Below are 19818 nucleotides of genomic sequence, written 5' to 3' on the forward strand. Positions count from 1 at the left end.
GCAGATGAGTTACCAGATGAGTTGCCAAAACAATTGCATATGATACACTTTTGATGTATAATATAAATCCATTTTTTGTGATAGTGATGTGAATGATTTGTTTTGAAATGTAGTGCAGTAAAAGCCTCTAAAACTGAATATACTTAAGTGGAGATCACAAAATTTCACATTTTTGTATATATTTTAGTTATATTTTCTATTATGTTGATACAAAACTGTCAACGTTGAAAATGAAGACTTATTTTGTCAACACAACATAAGTACACACAGCTATCTTCAGCTACCACTTCTGCATATTGTTGCAATACTGCAACATTTCCCCAAAAATACTAACATTTCTTCATTCATGGTCTCCTACAACAACTTCTGAAAGGTGAAAACATTGCTTTCTGCTTTTCTATCTATTTTTGGGCTCTACAGTACATTACAGAAATAAAATACTCTCGACCACTGCCTCTCGGACGCATATGATGACCTCATAATGATTGATAAAGTTTGGAACTCTGAAAAATGTGGTCTGAGGGGAGCTCAGGCAGGTGCGCAGCCGGACACACTCGGTCGCCCCTTATTTCCCTGATCACTTCTGTCTAATCCCTCTCTCTCCTTTCCGCCATTGTCTTCATTTCTCCACTTCGCTTTCTTCCCTTTCTCCGCAGAAGCTCAATTAAAAGACACCCCCCCACCCCCCCCGAGGATCCTGTACAAGGGAGAAGTTAAAACCGCTTTCCTTTTTTTTGTCCTGCTCCGTCTGTTTCATCCTCGTGCTGTTCCAAAGTTCTGAAGTGACCTATTTGCGAGGGGTTGGATTAACAATATATAATTCCCTTCTAAGTTTGGCATTGAACAAGTCCCCGGTTTTGCGTCGTCATTGTTGCACCCCTCGCCACCCCACAGAGAAAAATGCTTATTAGGGGGTTTAAAGAAAACAACAATAATTATAATGATATTATATTATAATATTATTATTAATTATTATTAATTATTATTATTATTAATATTATAATAATGAACAGAACCAAGCTCAGTTGTCCCCCATCGACGATAATGGTGACGTTTTGACTCGCCTGAACTGTCGTTGAAAAAAAAGGAACAACATAAATCTGTGATCCCCGGGTGCTCCGGGGTTCACGTAACATTCATTAAACGCCGAAGTGCAGCGAGGTCTCACGCTTGCACTTGTGAACTTTTCAACTGCTGAACTTTTAATGAGGTCCCTCGTCTTGGTTAACATAAATAAAACCCAAGTCCTGCTAATTAAATAGCCGTGATGTTTTTCCCGCTCCCGACTATGCAGCCGGTTTCGATCCGATCCGTCACCTGGCTAATGATGTCCAGAGCCTTTTTGCGTTTTCTTCTATTTTAGCTTTTTTCTTTTTCCTTACGTTTAAAGGAGTAGTTCGGATTTTTGGAAGTTTTCTAACCACCCTCAACGTGAAGTTGAGTGCTGCTGCTCGCGGCTGCTCCTCGTGGTTGCCCGCGTGAACGTTCCGTGTGATTATGCACATTTTTGTATTTTTCTGTTTTACATCACTATGTCCGTCAAAAAATCATCGGCAGTGATCTCCTGTGACCGCGATGCACTTGTGGATAAAAGATATTCCCTGAAAGAACAACTTCAGGGACATTTTATCTGCTGATCCAGAGTGGCCAGCGGAGATTCTACCTACCAACGTGATCAACAAGGACAATAGCTGCATCCTCAGCCCCCTACGGTCCTCCCTGTACACACATGACTGTGTGGCCAGCTCTACTCCAACACCATCATCAAGTTTGCTGATGACACCGTTGTGTTGGGCCGAATCACCAACAACGACAACAAGGCCTACCTCGAGGAGGTGGCTGACCTGTCACTCTGGTACCAGGACAACAGCCTCCTCCTGAACGTCAGCAAAACTAAGGAGCTGATTGTGGACTTTAGGAGAGGATTACAGCCGAGGAGGCACTTCTGTTGACAGTGTGAGCAGCTTCAAGTTCAGGGTCTCGGTGAGGATCCTCAAGTCCTTCTACTCTGGAGATGTGGAGAGCATCCTGACAGGCAACGTCACTGCCTGGTTTGGGAACTGTACTGCTCAGGACAGGCGGGCCCTGCAGAGGGTGGTGCGTTCAGCCGAACACACCACGAGAACTACCCTCCCCTCCCTGCAGGACTTATACACCAGGAGGTGTAGTAGCAGCGCCCGCAGGATCATGAAGGATCCTCATCACCCCAACAACGGACCCTTCCAGCTGCTGCGGTCAGGCAAGCGCCTCCGCAGTCACACAGCGAGAACAGAGAGACAGATGGAGTTTCTTCCCACAAGCCAAAAGAACTGTCAATGCTGAACTTACCAGAGGCCCTCACTGAGACACACACATAGGCCCCACTGTACTGTACTGTATGAAGCATACAGTACTGCATAGTGTACTGTTACTGCATTGCTGTGTCGTACTGTTCTATACTGTACCGTTTAATATACAGTATCACAACACACTCTACCTCTCTTTATTCACATGCCACTTTACTGCACATATCTGTATATAGATAAGTCTCTTCCTCTTATTTCTATTTTGTTTTCCTTTTCAGTATATTACCTTTATACTATTATTTTATTCTATTTACTAACTGAATTAAGTTTTAGGAATCAGTTCAGTTAGTTATTTAGTTAGTTAACAAGCTAGCTATTTGTCAGTAATTATGCATTTTCTCTGGGTGCATTGCAACTACATTTCACTGCATATATGTATGCCCGTATGTAGTATATGTATGTGATAAATAAACATCTAGATTCTTGAAGTTGTGCAGCTTCTGTAGGTTTCATCCATCCACCTATTGAACAAATTACCTATCTAGTTCAATGTAAGTAATCAGGAACAAATCCGCAATCTGCGCTCAATATAAAAAGTCACTCAGAGCAGCATCTATCTGTCTATCTATCTATCTCTCAATCTATCTATCGATCTACTGTATCTATCGATCATCTACTGTATTTATCTGTATTTGTTACTATAGCAACTGAGGTTCAAAGTACAAACAGCATTTCTGAGATACTTGTAAGCAGGCCCAGATCAATGCACAGGCATTCTAGTCACATGCCTATTGTCACTAGGCGGCCCAGACAGAGGGGCAAAGAACGTCAACTGCCTACATTAAATGATGAATTGACATATATTTCAAAATAAACAAAAAATATTAAAATCCAATCCAAAGCTCTCTGTCAATGTTTATATATTTATTCTTTTTTTTTTATTTTAAACATCCAACTTCAGCGCCGATGTGCGGGAAAATGTATTTCCGGTTCAGTGGAGATCAAGTTTGTATGTTCGTACATATAGGCTAGCAGTTTTTTGGTATGCTTTCGGGTGCAGCAAAGCCCATAAAAACGAAACAAAAAAAAAAAAAGAAATAAAGGGGATGAAAGAAAACGACTTGCACAAGCTTCTCTCGGGCCCGTCAAATCACACAAACCAACCCCAATTACCGTCTGCAACTGCAAGAGCCTCCGCTGCGCTTGCGGTCCCTGCGGAGGAGGACGTCGGCTGCGGCTCTGCACCCGAAGATTCAGCAGCAGAAGCAATAGGTGATTTCAGCCCCAACGTTATATCAACATCAAGACTATGGGAGAATGTGAGCCAAACATTTCTTTTTTTTTTTTCACAGAACCTCTGGAGAACCCAGACAGGGTGATAGTCAGGTATTCATCTGACCCAGCAAAGTTGAAATAAAATTGACAACCTAATGGGTTGCATGCACTTTGCGTCAAACAAATCCTGTCAAAATATGGGGATTTTTCCAATGTAAATAAATGAGTAGCAAATTGTGTATGAATACCGAATATAAATTGATAAGCTAAAATTCTGTATATACCTAACTAAATTAATGAGGATAATAATCATGTAGCAGTAAAAAGTAATTTCTTTTTTTAACAAAAAAATTACAAAATTGCTCCCGAAAAACTGTCTGCCGAGTGTAATTTGTCCATTTGATCCGGCACTAATTGAAAGTGTTAATGAACAGTTAGATGATGAATTGGCAGATAAGAATTGTGGAACTTGAGGCGAGTTAAAGTTTGGAATGCACCTCGTATTTAAATCTCAAAAACTATAAATTTAGCTGGTACCTTTTCAGCCAGCTTCAATACAGCCTTTACCTGGCAACCGCAGCCTTTGAAAAGGGGGAAGCCCTCACTACATTCTGACATTCTGACATATTTATACTGCACCAAAAACTAACTTTGTCAAACCTCTACCGCATTGAATATGGTCCAGCTGGCTGAACTGGTGATGATCATCTGACATTATGTCATTAGTAAACACCTAAATAACACATTTATGAATGAGAATATGGTTTGTGTGGCACTAGCATGAGCAAGACAAAGTTCTAAAAGGCACTACGTGAAAATCAAAACAGCCTATGCTTTTAGATTAATGTTGTCATATCATACTCATGTTGATTTACACACAGTATAAATGCGTCAAAAATCCTCATTGCCCAGTATCAAAGCATTTTGTTCACCTTAGAATACGTCGTATGTTGGATAAATGTAATAGATTCACATCAAAATAGAGGTAGGGGGGATTTCAAGAGGATGCTTCTCCCGAGATGCTCACGGTGTGGGGTCGCACCTCCCGCGGAGCAGCGTAGTCCTCCATGTTGGGGAGGTCGTACACCAGGCAGCAGCTCAACTCGCAGCGGGAAATCCCCATGTCTTCGACGATGGACCACTCGTCCGTCTTGTGGTCGTAGCACTCCACCTTGAAAGTGGTGGTGACGCCGTTGAAGCCTCCCACCACGTAGAGAAGGTCGTCCACCACCTCCAGCCCGAACATGCTGCGGGAGCTGGACATGGAGGCGACCGCGCGCCAGGTGTTGTTGACCGGGTTGTACGCTTCAACGCTGCGCAAGTGGTTGACACCGTTGAAGCCTCCCACCGCGTAGACGCGGTCTGCATAAGCGACCACCCCCAACCCGCTACGTCTCCGTCTCATGGAGCGCATGTGCGTCCACTGATCGGTCACGGGGTTGTAGTACTCTGAACTCATCAGACGCTCATCCCCCGTGAATCCGCCACAGACGTAAACCCTGCCGTGCAGCGTTGCAGCGTTGCCGTCCCTTCTTTTCTTGTGCATGGGTGCAATCAGCGTCCACTGGTTTGTCTCTGGCTCGTAGCGCTCTGCAGTGTTTTGTATCAGGTGTCCATCATAGCCTCCCATGGCATAGATGCAGCCGTCTAGCACGGTAACGCTGGCGTTACGGCGCCGCATGTACATGGGCGCCACCTGGTGCCAGGTACGGGTAACGAGGTCCAACTTCCGCACACTGTTGAAATAATCAGCACCGTTGAAGCCCCCAAGGCAGTACACAAAGCCATTGAGGAAAGCGACGCCGTGTCCGGCCCTCGGGCTCTCCTCCTCATTGGTCACGTTGACCCAGCTGTCTGCTCGGGCATCGTATGCCTCGATACCATTGGTGCTATTATCGCCACTCCAGCCTCCGATGGCTAGTAGAATGGCAGAGGGTAGGCGGGGGCGGACGAAAGGGTTATTGAAACCCGCGCTGGAGGGTCCATTCAAGTTCAAGTCGTGCAAGGCATGCAAAGCGTCACTGATGATGGGCTTGCATTCATTGCTGTCTTTCACCAGCGCATTGTTATTCACATTGTTCATTAAGTAGGCTTCAGTCATCAAGCCTAGACGAATTTTGGGTAGGAGGAAGGCCATGAGGCCCTTGTTTTCCTGGGCACGGTGTTTGATCCAGCTCAGGACAGCCTCAAAGACAACGCTCTCCTGCTTGATATTCAGCTTGTCCTCTTCAATGATGGCAGCCAACTCCTGCAGTGTCAGCTCCAGAAACTCATCCAAGAAACTAACCATCTCGAAGTGCTGCAGCATGTAGAGGTAGGCTTTGCGCCCCAGGTCCGGGCACGAGTAGATGTCGGCGAACCTCCAGATGCCGATACAGTTTTCTGGGCAGAGCTTGTTCTGGAGAAAGTCACAGCATTTTTGTAAAAGGTCCAGCATGGAGAGGTAGTCCGCTGCAGCCAGAAGCTCCTTCACGTTCTCCATCATTACAGAGATAGAACTGGTGTAGGCGTACTCCACCAGGAGACGCATTATGTCTGAAGAAACACCGGGGATGCTGTAGATTCTCTTCTCTGGTTGGGCCCATCCACCGGTGAAGAGAGTCCTGTGGGTGAAAGTTGAGATTATCAGACAGATTGACAGGTAAACTTTATGGAAAAAACATGAATACAGTCATTCTACTAAGAATGACTACTAGAACTGTGTCCGCACAGAACAGCACCATATCTTTATGGTAGACACAGACGGACAGCTTGAGAACAGGCAAGGCAGGCAACTGCTTGGGGTCCCAGACCGTTAGGGGGCCCCCTAGGGCTGACAAACCAATGTCCCAAAATGTGGCAACCACAGTGACCGCCACCCCCAACCCTTAAACAACCAATGGATGATTTGCAATGACATCTCAGTAGGAAACCTCACTAAAAGGGCCCGATAAACTTGCATGACTGATTCCCGTAACATTCTCAAGTTTGAATTGACAGTCAATGAAGGAAAATGAAGAGGAGTTATCCATCTGGAAGTGAAAAAAGACAAAAAAAGAGGATGAGAATAAAAGAAAGCAAGACAGTGGTAAGTAGGGGTGTATTGAATACGTTATTCTGGAAAGCACAAATAACGAGATGGAAACAAATATTTCTTGTACCAGAAGTTGCTCGTTATTATTCCGAAAAAAATGTAATGTCTGTGCACATACCCCACGCAAAAGGTGCGGGAAAGAGAGTCCACGGGCACGCATGGGGCGGAGGGAACCCCAACACTCAGTGGCGGGCTCCGAACCGCTCCAACACCGCCCCAAGCCGGCCTCCGAACCGGAGGAGCATCTCTGCCCCGGGAACGGAAGGAGACGGCTCCTTTGGCGGCGGGGAGCGGTGGTGGTGGCGGTGGGGTTCAGACAATTCATAAAACTTTTAGTTTAGTTCAAAATAAAAATAAAAAAAGAGGGAGAGGAAAAGTAGAGTATGAGGATCTGGAAATACATTTCAAAATGAATTATGGTATATGCCGATATTAAATCAATTTAATGCTTTGAATCTATCAATGTTTTGTGTGGATGAGCTAACTAAATAAATAACTTCAATGTTGTCACATTGTAAATAACCCACATTATAAGTCACCGGCCTTATAATGTGGGTTATTTACAATGTGACAACATTGAAGTTATTTATTTAGTTTTTTTTTTTCTGGTTTTTCATATTTATTTATACTTATAATTTGAGAATTCTAATATGAACGTGAACATAATGGTGATGAATGATGGTTGGAGGGGCCCCCTGGGAATTTTTGCCTCGGGCCACAACAGACCCTAGAATCGCCACTGGCTAGATGTCTTGGGGACCTACAGGAGCTTTAAAGCTTTGTCAAAGGTGTATGTGCTTTGGTGACCCTGTGGTGACCCTGTCTTAGGCCGTCTTTACACTGAATTCAACAAATTACAACGCACCGGAGGTCCATTCATTTCTATGGAGTCGGATTCCACACACCAAAGGCTCTCATTCTCTGCCGTGTGATATTTCCACATCTGATCGAGGGTCTTCAATGCGTTCAAATCTTTCAACTGATCGAACAATATCAAAGTCTCTTTTTTGAGGAACTGGAAGTGGGCTTTAAACTACAGTGCTTGCCTAGACACAGACGCAGACCTGCCATTAACGTTGGATGTCACCCAATCCCCTATCAATACATGTATTTTACATGAATGGAATGATGTATTATGTTTTTGTTCTTTGCATTATATGGAGGAAGTTTTAAACTCTCATTCAAGGAAAATGGCTAAATGTCCAGCTGAGTTAAACCACTCACTTTTGTTCTGGAGAGGTCAAGCCATTTTCTCCGACATATTTTGGACAAAAAAAACATTTCAACAGGGGGATACGGGCAGTAAATCTAACTTGATCCGGGGGATAAACTAACTCGTTGAGGAGCAGTGAGCTTTCTAAGCGACAGCTTCCTTTGAGTTCAACCACCTGAAGTACTCGCTGCAGGCACTCAGGACGATCTTGTGAGCGTTGAATTCCACGTCGTCCACCATGATCACTACGTCGCACAGTTTCTCCTCCAGCCGCAGGTCATTCAACACTGTGCAGGCGGTCACGCTCATTGCGCGCTCCATGTGGTTGGATTTAGGGGAAGTGACGGATGAATACGAATATGTTGATCGTCTCGACCGTCTGGAATATCGCTGAGATAATGTGACCTGCTCTGCCCTAGTGTCGCTCAAAGACAACTGCAGGTAACTGGGCTCTGCTCATTTTATAGGGTTGATCAGATTAGAATGTCACCTCTGACATCACAAAGCACATATCACAGAACCAAAACTAAAAGTGTTCCATTCAATTTCATTAAAAATTTCCCTTCTCTATCTACTAGAGAATCTCTATCATCCACCTACCTACCTACCTACCTATCAAAATACCTATCTAACTAACTACCTATCGAGTTCAATACAAGTAATCGGGGGCAAATCCACATTCTGCGCTCAATACAAAACCTCACTCAATATCTATCTATCTATCTATCTATCTATCTATCTATCTATCTATCTATCTATCTATCTATCTATCTATCTATCTATCTATCTATCTATCTATCTATCTTATACAGTGGGGCAAAAAAGTATTTAGTCAGCCACCAGTTGTGCAAGTTCTCCCACTTAAAAAGATGAGAGAGGCCTGCTATTTTCATCATAGGTAAACCTCAACTATGACAGACAAAATGAGAAAAAAAAATCCAGAAAATCACATTGTCTGATTTTTAAAGAATTTATTTGCAAATTATGGTGGAAAATAAGTATTTGGTCAATAACAAAAGTTAATCTCAATACTTTGTTATATACCCTTTGTTTGCAATGACAGAGGTCAAACGCTTTCTGTAAGTCTTCACAAGGTTTTCACACACTGTTGCTGGTATTTTGGCCCATTCCTCCATGCAGATCTCCTCTAGAGCAGTGATGTTTTGGGGCTGTCGCTGGGCAACACGGACTTTCAACTCCCTCCAAAGATTTTCTATGGGGTTGAGATCTGGAGACTGGCTAGGCCACTCCAGGACCTTGAAATGCTTCTTACGAAGCCACTCCTTCGTTGCCTGGGCGGTGTGTTTGGGATCATTGTCATGCTGAAAGACCCAGCCACGTTTCATCTTCAATGGCCTTGCTGATGGAAGGAGGTTTTCACTCAAAATCTCACGATACTTGGCCCCATTCAGTCTTTCCTTTACACGGATCAGTCGTCCTGGTCCCTTTGCAGAAAAACAGCCCCAAAGCATGATGTTTCCACCCCCATGCTTCACAGTAGGTATGGTGTTCTTTGGATGCAACTCAGCTTTCTTTCTCCTCCAAACACGACAAGTTAAGTTTTTACCAAAAAGTTCTATTTTGGTTTCATCTGACCATATGACATTCTCCCAATCCTCTTCTAAATCATCCAAATGCTCTCTAGCAAACTTCAGACGGGCCTGGACATGTACTGGCTTAAGCAGGGGGACACGTCTGGCACTGCAGGATTTGAGTCCCTGGCGGCGTAGTGTGTTACTGATGGTAGCCTTTGTTACTTTGGTCCCAGCTCTCTGCAGGTCATTCACTAGGTCCCCCCGTGTGGTTCTGGGATGTTTGCTCACCGTTCTTGTGATCATTTTGACCCCATGGGGTGAGATCTTGCGTGGAGCCCCAGATCGAGGGAGATTATCAGTGGTCTTGTATGTCTTCCATTTTCTAATAATTGCTCCCACAGTTGATTTCTTCACAACAAGCTGCTTAACTATTGCAGATTCAGTCTTCCCAGCCTGGTGCAGGTCTACAATTTTGTTTCTGGTGTCCTTTGACAGCTCTTTGGCCTTGGCCATAGTGGAGTTTGGAGTGTGACTGTTTGAGGTTGTGGACAGGTGTCTTTTATACTGATAACAAGTTCAAACAGGTGCCATTAATACAGGTAACGAGTGGAGGACAGAGGAGCCTCTTAAAGAAAAAGTTGCAGGTCTGTGAAAGCCAGAAATCTTGCTTGTTTGTAGGTGACCAAATACTTATTTTACCAAGGAATTTACCAATTAATTCATTAAAAATCCTACAATGTTATTTCCTGGATTCTTTCCCCCCATTCTGTCTCTCATAGTCGAAGTGAACCTATGATGAAAATTACAGGCCTCTCATCTTTTTAAGTGGGAGAACTTGCACAATTGGTGGCTGACTAAATACTTTTTTGCCCCACTGTATATGTGTTACTATAGCAACCTAGAGTCTTCAACTGCCAGTCTCCTACACCTGTGACTTATTTGGGCAGGAAAAACTGCCATTGACTTACATTGACAGGCAAGTTCTCATCAGTGATACAGGAGTTATGGCTTATTTGAATCGTGAGTGAGAGAAGGAATTCATGAACAGCTCTATGTGTCATGTGGCCAAATTGGCTGAGCGTTGTGGAAGATATAGTTATAAAGATATGTTAAGTTACATTAAAAGAGTGATGCGCTTTCCACTGTTGCTTCTTTTTAAAGTTATTTATTTGCAGGATTTTGCATGCCGGTAAGAGACGCTGTCCCACCGCTGGAGGGTTTCGCTGCGAACTCTACTCAGGCAGTTTCCATCACAAGCCTCCTCCGCAAGGCTGATGAGAAGGACAACGTCGAGGTGACCAACTAACCATGCTTTGATTATCAGGGGATAGGGAGACACGGAGGCCATCGATGGCCGCTCGCCGTCAATCAGGGCGACGCGGGAGGACGCCGCCCACACGAGACACAGGCGAAGTGCAAAGAAGATAAGCTCACTTCGTCGGCGCCGTCTGGCAAAGGAAAATTAAAAAGAAAATTCTGCCAAGGTTAGGCGAGCTCCATTAGCATCTTTATGAAAGCAAGGCAGGGATTAGAACATCTGAGGGGAACGCGCGCACCTGAGAATGATGTAACGCCGACGAAATGCTCGACATCACATACATCGCGGATGTCCGAGGGGAAAGCGGGGACTCAAGATGTACCAAAAAAAAAAAAAAAAAGGATCATCTTTTCAAACCTCAGCACTCCAAAGGAAAATTTCAAAAATAAAAAAGAAGAAATGACTGGCACCCCGGCCCCTCTCCGCCCCCGCAGGGACGTGCGCCTGAGAAGGCCAGGAGCTCGTCCCCGCCTTTGATGGCGGCCTCGGCGTAGCCGGACGGACGCATTCCGGTGGCACATACTGTCTATGTATATATCAGAGTCTTTCTCCGGCGTTTGGAATATTTGATGTGATGTTCAGGATTCCCTCGGCGTTCAAACACTTAAGCGAGGGGGTCAGCGTCGGACTTACAAGATCAAACGCGCCATTCAACCCTTGCGTGCTCTCTTTTCGTCTGCAGAGCTCAGGGTTGCCGGTACGAGCGCGCACAGCGACGGCGAATGGGGAGAGGAAGGAGAACAGGATGAGAGACGGTAAGGAAGAAAGAAGAGAAGAGTGAGGCATCGGAGAGCAGAGCGGCCGATTCGGCGCGGCAAATCGGACAAATCTAAATTCCCTTTTGAATGGAGACAAGGTAGGTCGTTTATCTATTCATTTATTTTCTAAAAGCACAAAAACAGCATCAAAAGTACACTTTTAATACTTTTAGCAGGAGCCAGGACGCGTCCTTCATCATCCTCGCCTCTGCTCATACACACACAACTCACACACTCACACACACACACACACACACACACACACACACACACACTCCCACACATACACACTAATCCCGCTTCAAGGATTTGCGAAAACCCAAAGGGGGGAAGAAATTCAGAGCCACAGCCAAACCACCCCGGCAAGCCAGGAAGGTTTCCAATCCCGAGTATATCCTCCAATGAGGGCAAACTGTCTTATCCATTGTTATTGTTATATTAACCTTAAACGTTTGCGCGTTGTTTTAAATCGGTGGCCGTGGTTCTTGCTCAAACTCCCAGCGTGTTCTTCATCTCCCAGCGTCTTCTCCGGCGTTTCATCTCCCTTATTTTCACTGAATTATTTAAAGACAATTATCCTCTGATGTCTGCTGCTTTGGATCTCAGGAGGAGAAAAAAAACAATAATCTACAATATAAATATATATATATACAGTGTATGTCCATTTAGTATACACAAAACTTAATTGACATGTAATTTCATATTTCAAAAATCTTAAAACCTGCACCTATTTTGATCCCATGTTTTACTTACCCTTCAATTATAAATGGAGCCCCATCCAGAAGTCTATGATGAAATAATAGTAGATGAATAGACAGACGGACACACAGGTAACAACCTCCTCCCCTGTAAAGAAAGGGGCGAGACAACGGAAGAATGTGAAGGGAGCGATAGAAAGGGAGGGTCAGAGTGTTCCACCTCGGCACACGGTGTACCAGGATCATCGCAGCAGAGCGAGGAAGAGGAGCAAGAACCAGGCTTTGGAGAGAAGCCCGGGGAACATCATGTGCCCAGTCAAACCGGAGAACGAAAAACGAGAAAAAGGATGAGAGGGGACCGCAGAGATACCTAATACAGGCTGTTAGTGTGGTTTTTTTTTGGGGGGGGGGTTGTACCATCAGGTGAGAGGTGGAAGGAGAGAAGCCCTGAGGGCAGGGGGGGACAGAGAAAAAATCATGTGGAATCCGGATACGAGTGGAATCGACTCTGAAAATGGAGAGAAGTGAAGGAGCTGGGGGACGGAAGGGAAAGGGGGAGGAGAGGCGGAGCCCAGCGGGACGTGAGAGCACTCCCAGAGTCATTCAACGTACAGCTAATAGTGAGATTTTAAGGTGTTTAAAAGGAACGCAGGATGTTGGAAGCTGGTTAGCGGGACTGCCAACAGACGGCAGTTTGGGTCACGTAGACGTCGTCAGTTACAATGGAACGTCAGCAACAAAAAAGAGTTAAGGGAAGCCCTAGAATCTAGCCATCGAAAGCAATAGAATACATAAAAACTAGACAAAGAGAGCCATAGAAACTAGCCATCGAAAGCAATATGAACTAGCCATAAATAAAGCCATAGACCGCACAGAAACTAGCCATAGTAAGCAATATAAGCCATAGAAACCTCCAAGAGGCTTCTTCCACCGTCGACACTGAATCCAAAAACGTATCTGACTGTCCGAATTTTGCATTAGACAATGTGCCAGAGAAAATGGGAGCACTCTGTCAGCTCCAGAACCACAGTGTGATCACTCAGACATTGACCATCTTCAATGAATGAGGGTTGGGAAATGATGGTTGAATGAGAGATACAGTGTATTGATACAGTGTTCTCATAGTATGCACACATTAAAAACATTCACACAATTTAATATTATGCAGAGATTTATTGATGATGAATATGGGGACACCCAATATTATGTCATAAAAATTCACTGTGTCGTACACATAACCCAGTTCCAATACTGCCAGCTTGCCATAGTTGGCAAAAGTAGCCTCCGATCGCGATGTCAGATCCGAAATCTCCATTTTCCGACTCTCCGAGACTTGCGGTTCATTGTTTTTGTGTTTTTTTGGATTCGGGGCATCCGTAAAGTGTAAAGACGGCTTTACTCCTTGCCGCAGCTTGTTGGGTAGCTGTTCGTTCGTCCGAGCTTCCAGTTCGGGTTCCTCTGGCTTTTAAGAGTTTTATTTTGGAGGGGGGTGTTGTTTTGGCAGGTTTTTATTCTCCTGGGTTTTGGACAAGGCATATATTTTGGGGAGAAAAGGAGGACAAACAGAAGACAAGGTGAGACAGGTGGAAGAGTCGAGGCAACAAAAAAAGAGAAGAAAAAAATAAAGAGCGGTTCCAGTTGTGACCAGAGCTGACAGGGCCCTCCACCGCCTCAGCAATAGGCAATCAGCTCTGGAGAGCATGTTGGGACAGAGGGCGGAGGGAGGGTGGAGGAGGAAGGGGTGGGTGGTGGAGCGGAGAGGAGGAGAGGGGAGGTGTAGGGAGGATGAAAGGGGGAGAAAGGAGAAGAGGTTGAGGTGAGACGACAGGATCCGAAAACAGAATGGGGACGTGAGAATCGTGAACGATTCGTTCCTCGCGAACGACTCGTTTAAATGAATCGGGTTTAAATGAAAAGGGTCACTTGTTATGTTTGCGACCTAGTTTCGTTTCACTGCGAGAGTGAGCAAGTGAACCCTCTGAAAATAACGCTCAAGGACTAAATTATTATGGGGGAAAAAAGGTCAAGGCATTTGGTATCATTCATATTGAATGTGATCGATGAGCATGTTGCATTCCGCCAAAATAAATCATTTTGACAAGAGTATTTGGGATCCGCACCATTCCCCGTCAAAATAAATAATTTTGAGAGATTTAAATGATTTTTGTGAGATTTTCATCCAGTTCTGTCCAATCATGTCCATTCACAACGCAACAGAACAGGGGCAACCAACCGACGGAATCGAGCGGACGAATAGTTGGTAAATGGGACGCGCCAACGACGCGTCGAGAACCGAACCTCAAAAAAAAAGAGCCGCACCGCTCATCGCTTAAACGACGGCGACGAGTTGTGAAAGGGTTTAGATCTGGATTTTCCGGATCGCCCGGCGCATTCATTTGGTTTCTTCCTCCCAGGAAAGAGCTACTTTTACTCCGCAGTTTATTCGACGGTCACTCAACGCGAGTCCCAGGGAGTTTATTCCCAAAGGAGCGGAATTTACCGCGAAGAGGAGAGTAAAAGTGGAGGTTGGGGGAGGGGGGGGGGGGGGGTGGATAGGTGGAGAGGACGGAGACGAAAATGAGACCAGATGAAAGGGAATGAGTGGAGAAGAGGAGGGGAGAGAAGAGTCGGAGAGAGGAAAGGGTGGAGATGAGAGGGCCGGGGGGGGGGGGGCGGAGGAGGAGTGGGGCTGGAATGGGGTGACGGGGTTCGGGGTTCAGGGGAAGAGAGAGAGAGAGAGAGAGAGAGAGAGCGAGCGAGGGGAGGGGGGTGTGACGGGGAGAAAGCAGAGGAGACGAGAGCGGAGGAAAGTGGACGTAACGACTGTTTAGAGAGAGGAGGGAAAAGCGGGGAGGAAGACGGAGGGAACACTGAGGACGGACACAGAAAGTATGAAATAGCCGGCAAAACCGTCCTCCTCTCTCTCTCTCTCTCTCTCGCGCTCTCTCTCTGTTTATTGTCGGTTTATCCAATAGTTATACACCGCGTTCCAAATGATTATGCAATTGATATTTTTCTCAGATTTTCCCAAATAGTCGATGCAAATCACAGTCAGTATAATTTTCAAGTCATCAACCGTTGGGGTTTAATTCAAATGTTATTGAACAAACCTCCCAATGATAACAGTGTTTTTTTTTAAATAAAAAACTCAAAATGCACTCTTCCAAATTATTATGCGCAACAGAGTTTCAAAACATTTTATAGGTTGTAGAGAACTGAAAATGGTCATTTGTTGAATTTGAGGCATTAGGTTATATTGATTGAAATCAAAAGCTATTTCAATCAAAAACATCTTAACAGGCCAAGTTCCATGTGAACATAGGAGCCTTCTTTGATATCACCTTCACAATTCTTGCATCCATTGAACTTGTGAGTTTTTGGAGAGTTTCTGCTTGAATTTCTTTGCAGGACGTCAGAACAGCCTCCCAGAGCTGCTGTTTTGAGGCAAACTGCCTCCCACCCTCATAGATCTTTTGCTTGAGGATGCTCCAAAGGTTCTCAATAGGGTGGAGGTCAGGGGAGGATGGGGGCCACACCATGAGTTTCTCTCCTTTTATGTCCATAGCAGCCAATGACACAGAGGTTTTCTTTGCAGCATGAGATGGTGCATTGTCATGAGTGGAGATGATTTTTCTACAGAAGGCAGGTTCTTCTTTTTGTACCATGGAAGAAAGTGGTCAGTCACAAACTCAATATACTTTGCCGAGGTCATTTTCACACCTTCAGGGACCCTAAAGGGGCCTCCCAGCTCTCTCCCCATGATTCTGGCCCAAAACATGACTCCATCACCTCCTTGCTGACGTGGCAGTCTTGTTGGGACATGGTGGCCATCCACCAACCATCCACTACTCCATCCATCTGGACCATCCAGGGTTGCACGGCACTCATCAGTAAACAAGACTGTTTGAAAATGAGTCTTCATGTATTTCTGGGCCCACTGCAGCCGTTTCTGCTTGTGAGCATTGGTTAGGGGTGGCCCAATAGTAAGTTTAAGCACAACTGCAAGCCTCTGGAGGATCCTACACCTTGAGGTTCGCTGGACTCCAGAGGCACCAGCAGCTTCAAATACCTGTTTGCTGCTTTGTAACGGCATTTTAGCAGCTGCTCTCTAAATCAGATGAATTTGTCTGGCAGAAACCTTCCTCATGATGCCTTTATCTGCACCAACCCGTCTGTGCTCTGAATCAGCCACAAATCTCTTCACAGTACGATGATCACACTTAAGTTTTCGTGAAACATCTAATGTTTTCATACCTTGTCCAAGGCATTGCACTATTTGAGGCTTTTCGGCAGCAGAGAGATGCTTTTTCTTTCCAAGTTGCTTGAAACCTGTGGCCTGCTTAATAATGTGTAACGTCCTTCTTAAGTAGTTTTTCTTTAATGGGGCTCACCTGGGGAACTAATTATATTAGGTGTCTGAGATTGATTTGTGTGATCCAAAGAGCCCTGAGACACAATACCATCCATGAGTTTAATTGAAAAACAAAAAATTAAATGGTTATGACACTTAAATCTAGTTTGCATAATAATTTGGAATGCAGTGTAGTAATAGATACACAGAGATCATTATTGTCAATTGAAAAAAATGCCCCAAATTAATGACAGATAAAAATAGACAAGGCAATACACAAAAATAAACAAATATATAAACACATAAATATTTTTTCATTAATTCATGAATAAATACAAAATAAATACAAATCTAAATAAATAAATAACTAAATGAATAAATGTATGAATTTATTAATTAATTAACAATGTTTTCTATGTGTTTGTGTGGATGTGTTAATTCAAAATAACTAAATGTCCTTTAAAAATAGGATTTGGGGCTAGGACTAAGGGTTCAGACTCGGACTAGGAGTTTGACGACAAATGAGTGATGCAAGTCTCGCAAACGATTTGGTCATTGCAAACAAATACTTTTCTCTCTCTCTCTCTCTCTCTCTCTCTTTGATGTAAAGCTTTATGCAAAACTTTTGACCAATTTTGAGTTCCAGTACAACCTTATTCAGCTGAACTAGCTCAGACTGAATGTTTCGGACAAAATGTTTCGGTCGTTGGGAACTAATCGCCGAAATGACTCAGGGGTCGGGAGTCACTCCGGCCAAAAAACAAATCTTGTCACAAAATGAAAATAATTACAGAGGAGTAAATTACAGTCTAAGCCGACAAATGGCCACGGCATTTGGCATAATTATTATTGAATGTGGCTGACTAACACTTTAACACTCCACCAAAATCCATAATTTTGAAGTGAATTAATTTTGTGATTCACATTTTGCATTTCTCTGGCAAAATAAATATTTTTGAGAGAATTAGGCCGAACGATCTGTGAGCCTCCTTTGGCCTTCTCCCGTCCAAAATAAAAAATTTTGTCAGAATCAAATGATTCTTTCGAGAATTCCATTCCGAACTCAGTTACCGATCGACTCTTCCGACTCGAAGGATCGATGGTGACTCCTTCTCTGCAAACGTAAGCGCCACCATCCACCTCCCTCTCTCTCTCTCTCCCTCTCTCTCTCTCTCTCTCCCTCTCTCTCGATCGGAGGTGCGCAAGTGTTGTCAAGTTCCGAATCCCAGTAGAACCTCATTCATCTGAACTAGCGATGCATGAAAATGATCCGTCTCTTTATCTGAATAGGGGGGCGGGGTTTACATCGGAAGTCACGTTAAATCCAGCAAATGCTGTATTTTCCGACCTTCGCTGGCAATGCAAATGTTTGTGCCTTCAAAGCATCAATTTGATATTGGCATATAATGAATTACGTAATGTATTTCCACGTCCTCATACTGTACTTTTTCCCTCCCTCTCTCTCTCTCTCTCTCTCTCTCTCTCTCTCTCTCTCTCTCTCTCTCTCCTCGATCGATCGAAGGTGCGCAAGTGTCGTCAAATTCTGAATCCCAGTAGAACCTCATTCATCTGAGCTAGCGACGCATGACTCACGAGCGCATCGTCGAAGCGCCTCGGGAGTCGGGAGTCACTCCGGCAAAAGCACGACCGCCAACCTCTCCCCGTACCCTCCACACCCACCCCTCCCTCCACCCCACCCCCCCCCCTCTCCTCCTCCCTCCCTCCCTCTCTCTCCTCCTCCCTCTTTGATGCAAATCTCTCCATCGTGGGGGCACGGATTTTGACATGTACGCACTCTTATAGGTATGCGTTCCTTTGGGTCGCACCACTATTGGGGGAGATAGGGCCGGTTCGTGCTCCCCCCCCCACTCGGACCATGATGACACCTCCCCCCTTCCCCCCCTTCCCCCCTCTTATCTGGATTAGTACCAAAGGTGATTGACAGGACGCTAATCCAAGCCGGGGAGGTCGATAATCCGCGACTTAACACCCAATAATTGGCCTATCAGCCCAAAGCTGGAGCTGGGGTTTTAGGCGGGGGTTGGGGGTTTGGGGGATGGTACGTGGGGGTACGTGGTCCATATGATATGGTCCCGGTGACACATATAGAAGGTTGGTGGTGGGCGATGGGGGGTTATTGATTACAATAGTATGGGTTGGGAGAAAGTGTGTTGCTGGTTCAAGTATGTGAGGATAAATGCATGTGACATGATGACATATAAGAGCCAAAGGTAAGTGTGTGTATGTGTGTATATGTGTGTGTGTGTGTATGTGTGTATGTGTATGTGTGTGTGTGTGTTTGTGTGTGTGTGAGAGGCAGATGGAGAACAGGCATTTATTCTTAGACAGTACCTGGCTGGAAGCCAAGTGCGCATGTGAGCGTGTGTGTGTGTGTGTGTGTGTGTGTGTGTGTGTGTGTGTGTGTGTGTGTGTGGTCAAGATAAATGACCTCCTTCTCAGTCTGGGTGTGTGAACTTTCCCCTGAGCTAGTAACCCCATGCGTGTTTTTGTTTTTTTCTGTGTGTGTGTGTGTGTGTGTGTGTGTGTGTGTGTGTGTGTGTGTGTGTGTGTGTGTGTGTGTGTGTGGCGTGCAGGCAGGCATGCGTACACCTCTCCTTATCACACACCTTAGCTCGATTCTAATTAATTACCACATTTCAAATAATTAAACTCTGTGGGAGAGGTGGAGGGTGGGAGAGGTCGGGGCTTTAAATTTGAGATATTCATCGATATGGCTGTTTATTGTGGGTTTATTCAGTAATAATAGTAATAGATACACAGAGAGAAGTTTCAGTATCGTCAATTGAAAAAAAAATTATTATAATAATGATGAAAAAATAATACACATAAATCAACAATATATAAATATATAAATATTTTTTCATGAATGAATGAATAAAAACATAATAATTACAAATCTAAATATATAAATAAATTCATTAATAAATGTATAATTCATTAATTCATTAACAACGTGTTAAATGTGTTTGTGTGGCTGCGTTCATTCAAAATAACTACATTTCCTTTAAAAATAGGATTTGGGGCTAGGACTAATGGTTCGGACTAGTACTAAGACTAGAAGTAATAACTAAACTGAAGTCTCAGGCTGGAATAAGCCCGAGGCATTTGACTTAATTCATACTGAATGGGACTGATTTACACATTCACATTCGATCGAAATGAATTCTCGCCAACCATTTGAACGAAGCAAACACATATGTTAATTGAGTCGGGAGTCACGCAAATTATAACAAACAAATAACTCTTTAGCTGCAGCCAGACACGCAGGCATTCACTGTGTCTTGAGTCTGG

The 19818-nt window shown here is 44.4% G+C and overlaps 1 protein-coding gene across 1 annotated transcript; it reads right to left on the minus strand.

The window, feature by feature from the left end:
• Window positions 1-4557: 4557 nt before the first annotated feature.
• On the minus strand, window positions 4558-8155 carry LOC307238908 (kelch-like protein 10; the record flags this gene model as incomplete). Its single annotated transcript, XM_080012062.1, has 2 exons — window positions 4558-6163; window positions 8022-8155. 2 exons carry the CDS (start codon window positions 8153-8155, stop codon window positions 4558-4560), a joined length of 1740 nt encoding a protein of 579 aa, XP_079868188.1.
• Window positions 8156-19818: the final 11663 nt, after the last annotated feature.

This window comes from Zeus faber (assembly GCF_960531495.2).
Source record: "Zeus faber genome assembly, chromosome: 13".
Taxonomy (NCBI): domain Eukaryota; kingdom Metazoa; phylum Chordata; class Actinopteri; order Zeiformes; family Zeidae; genus Zeus; species Zeus faber.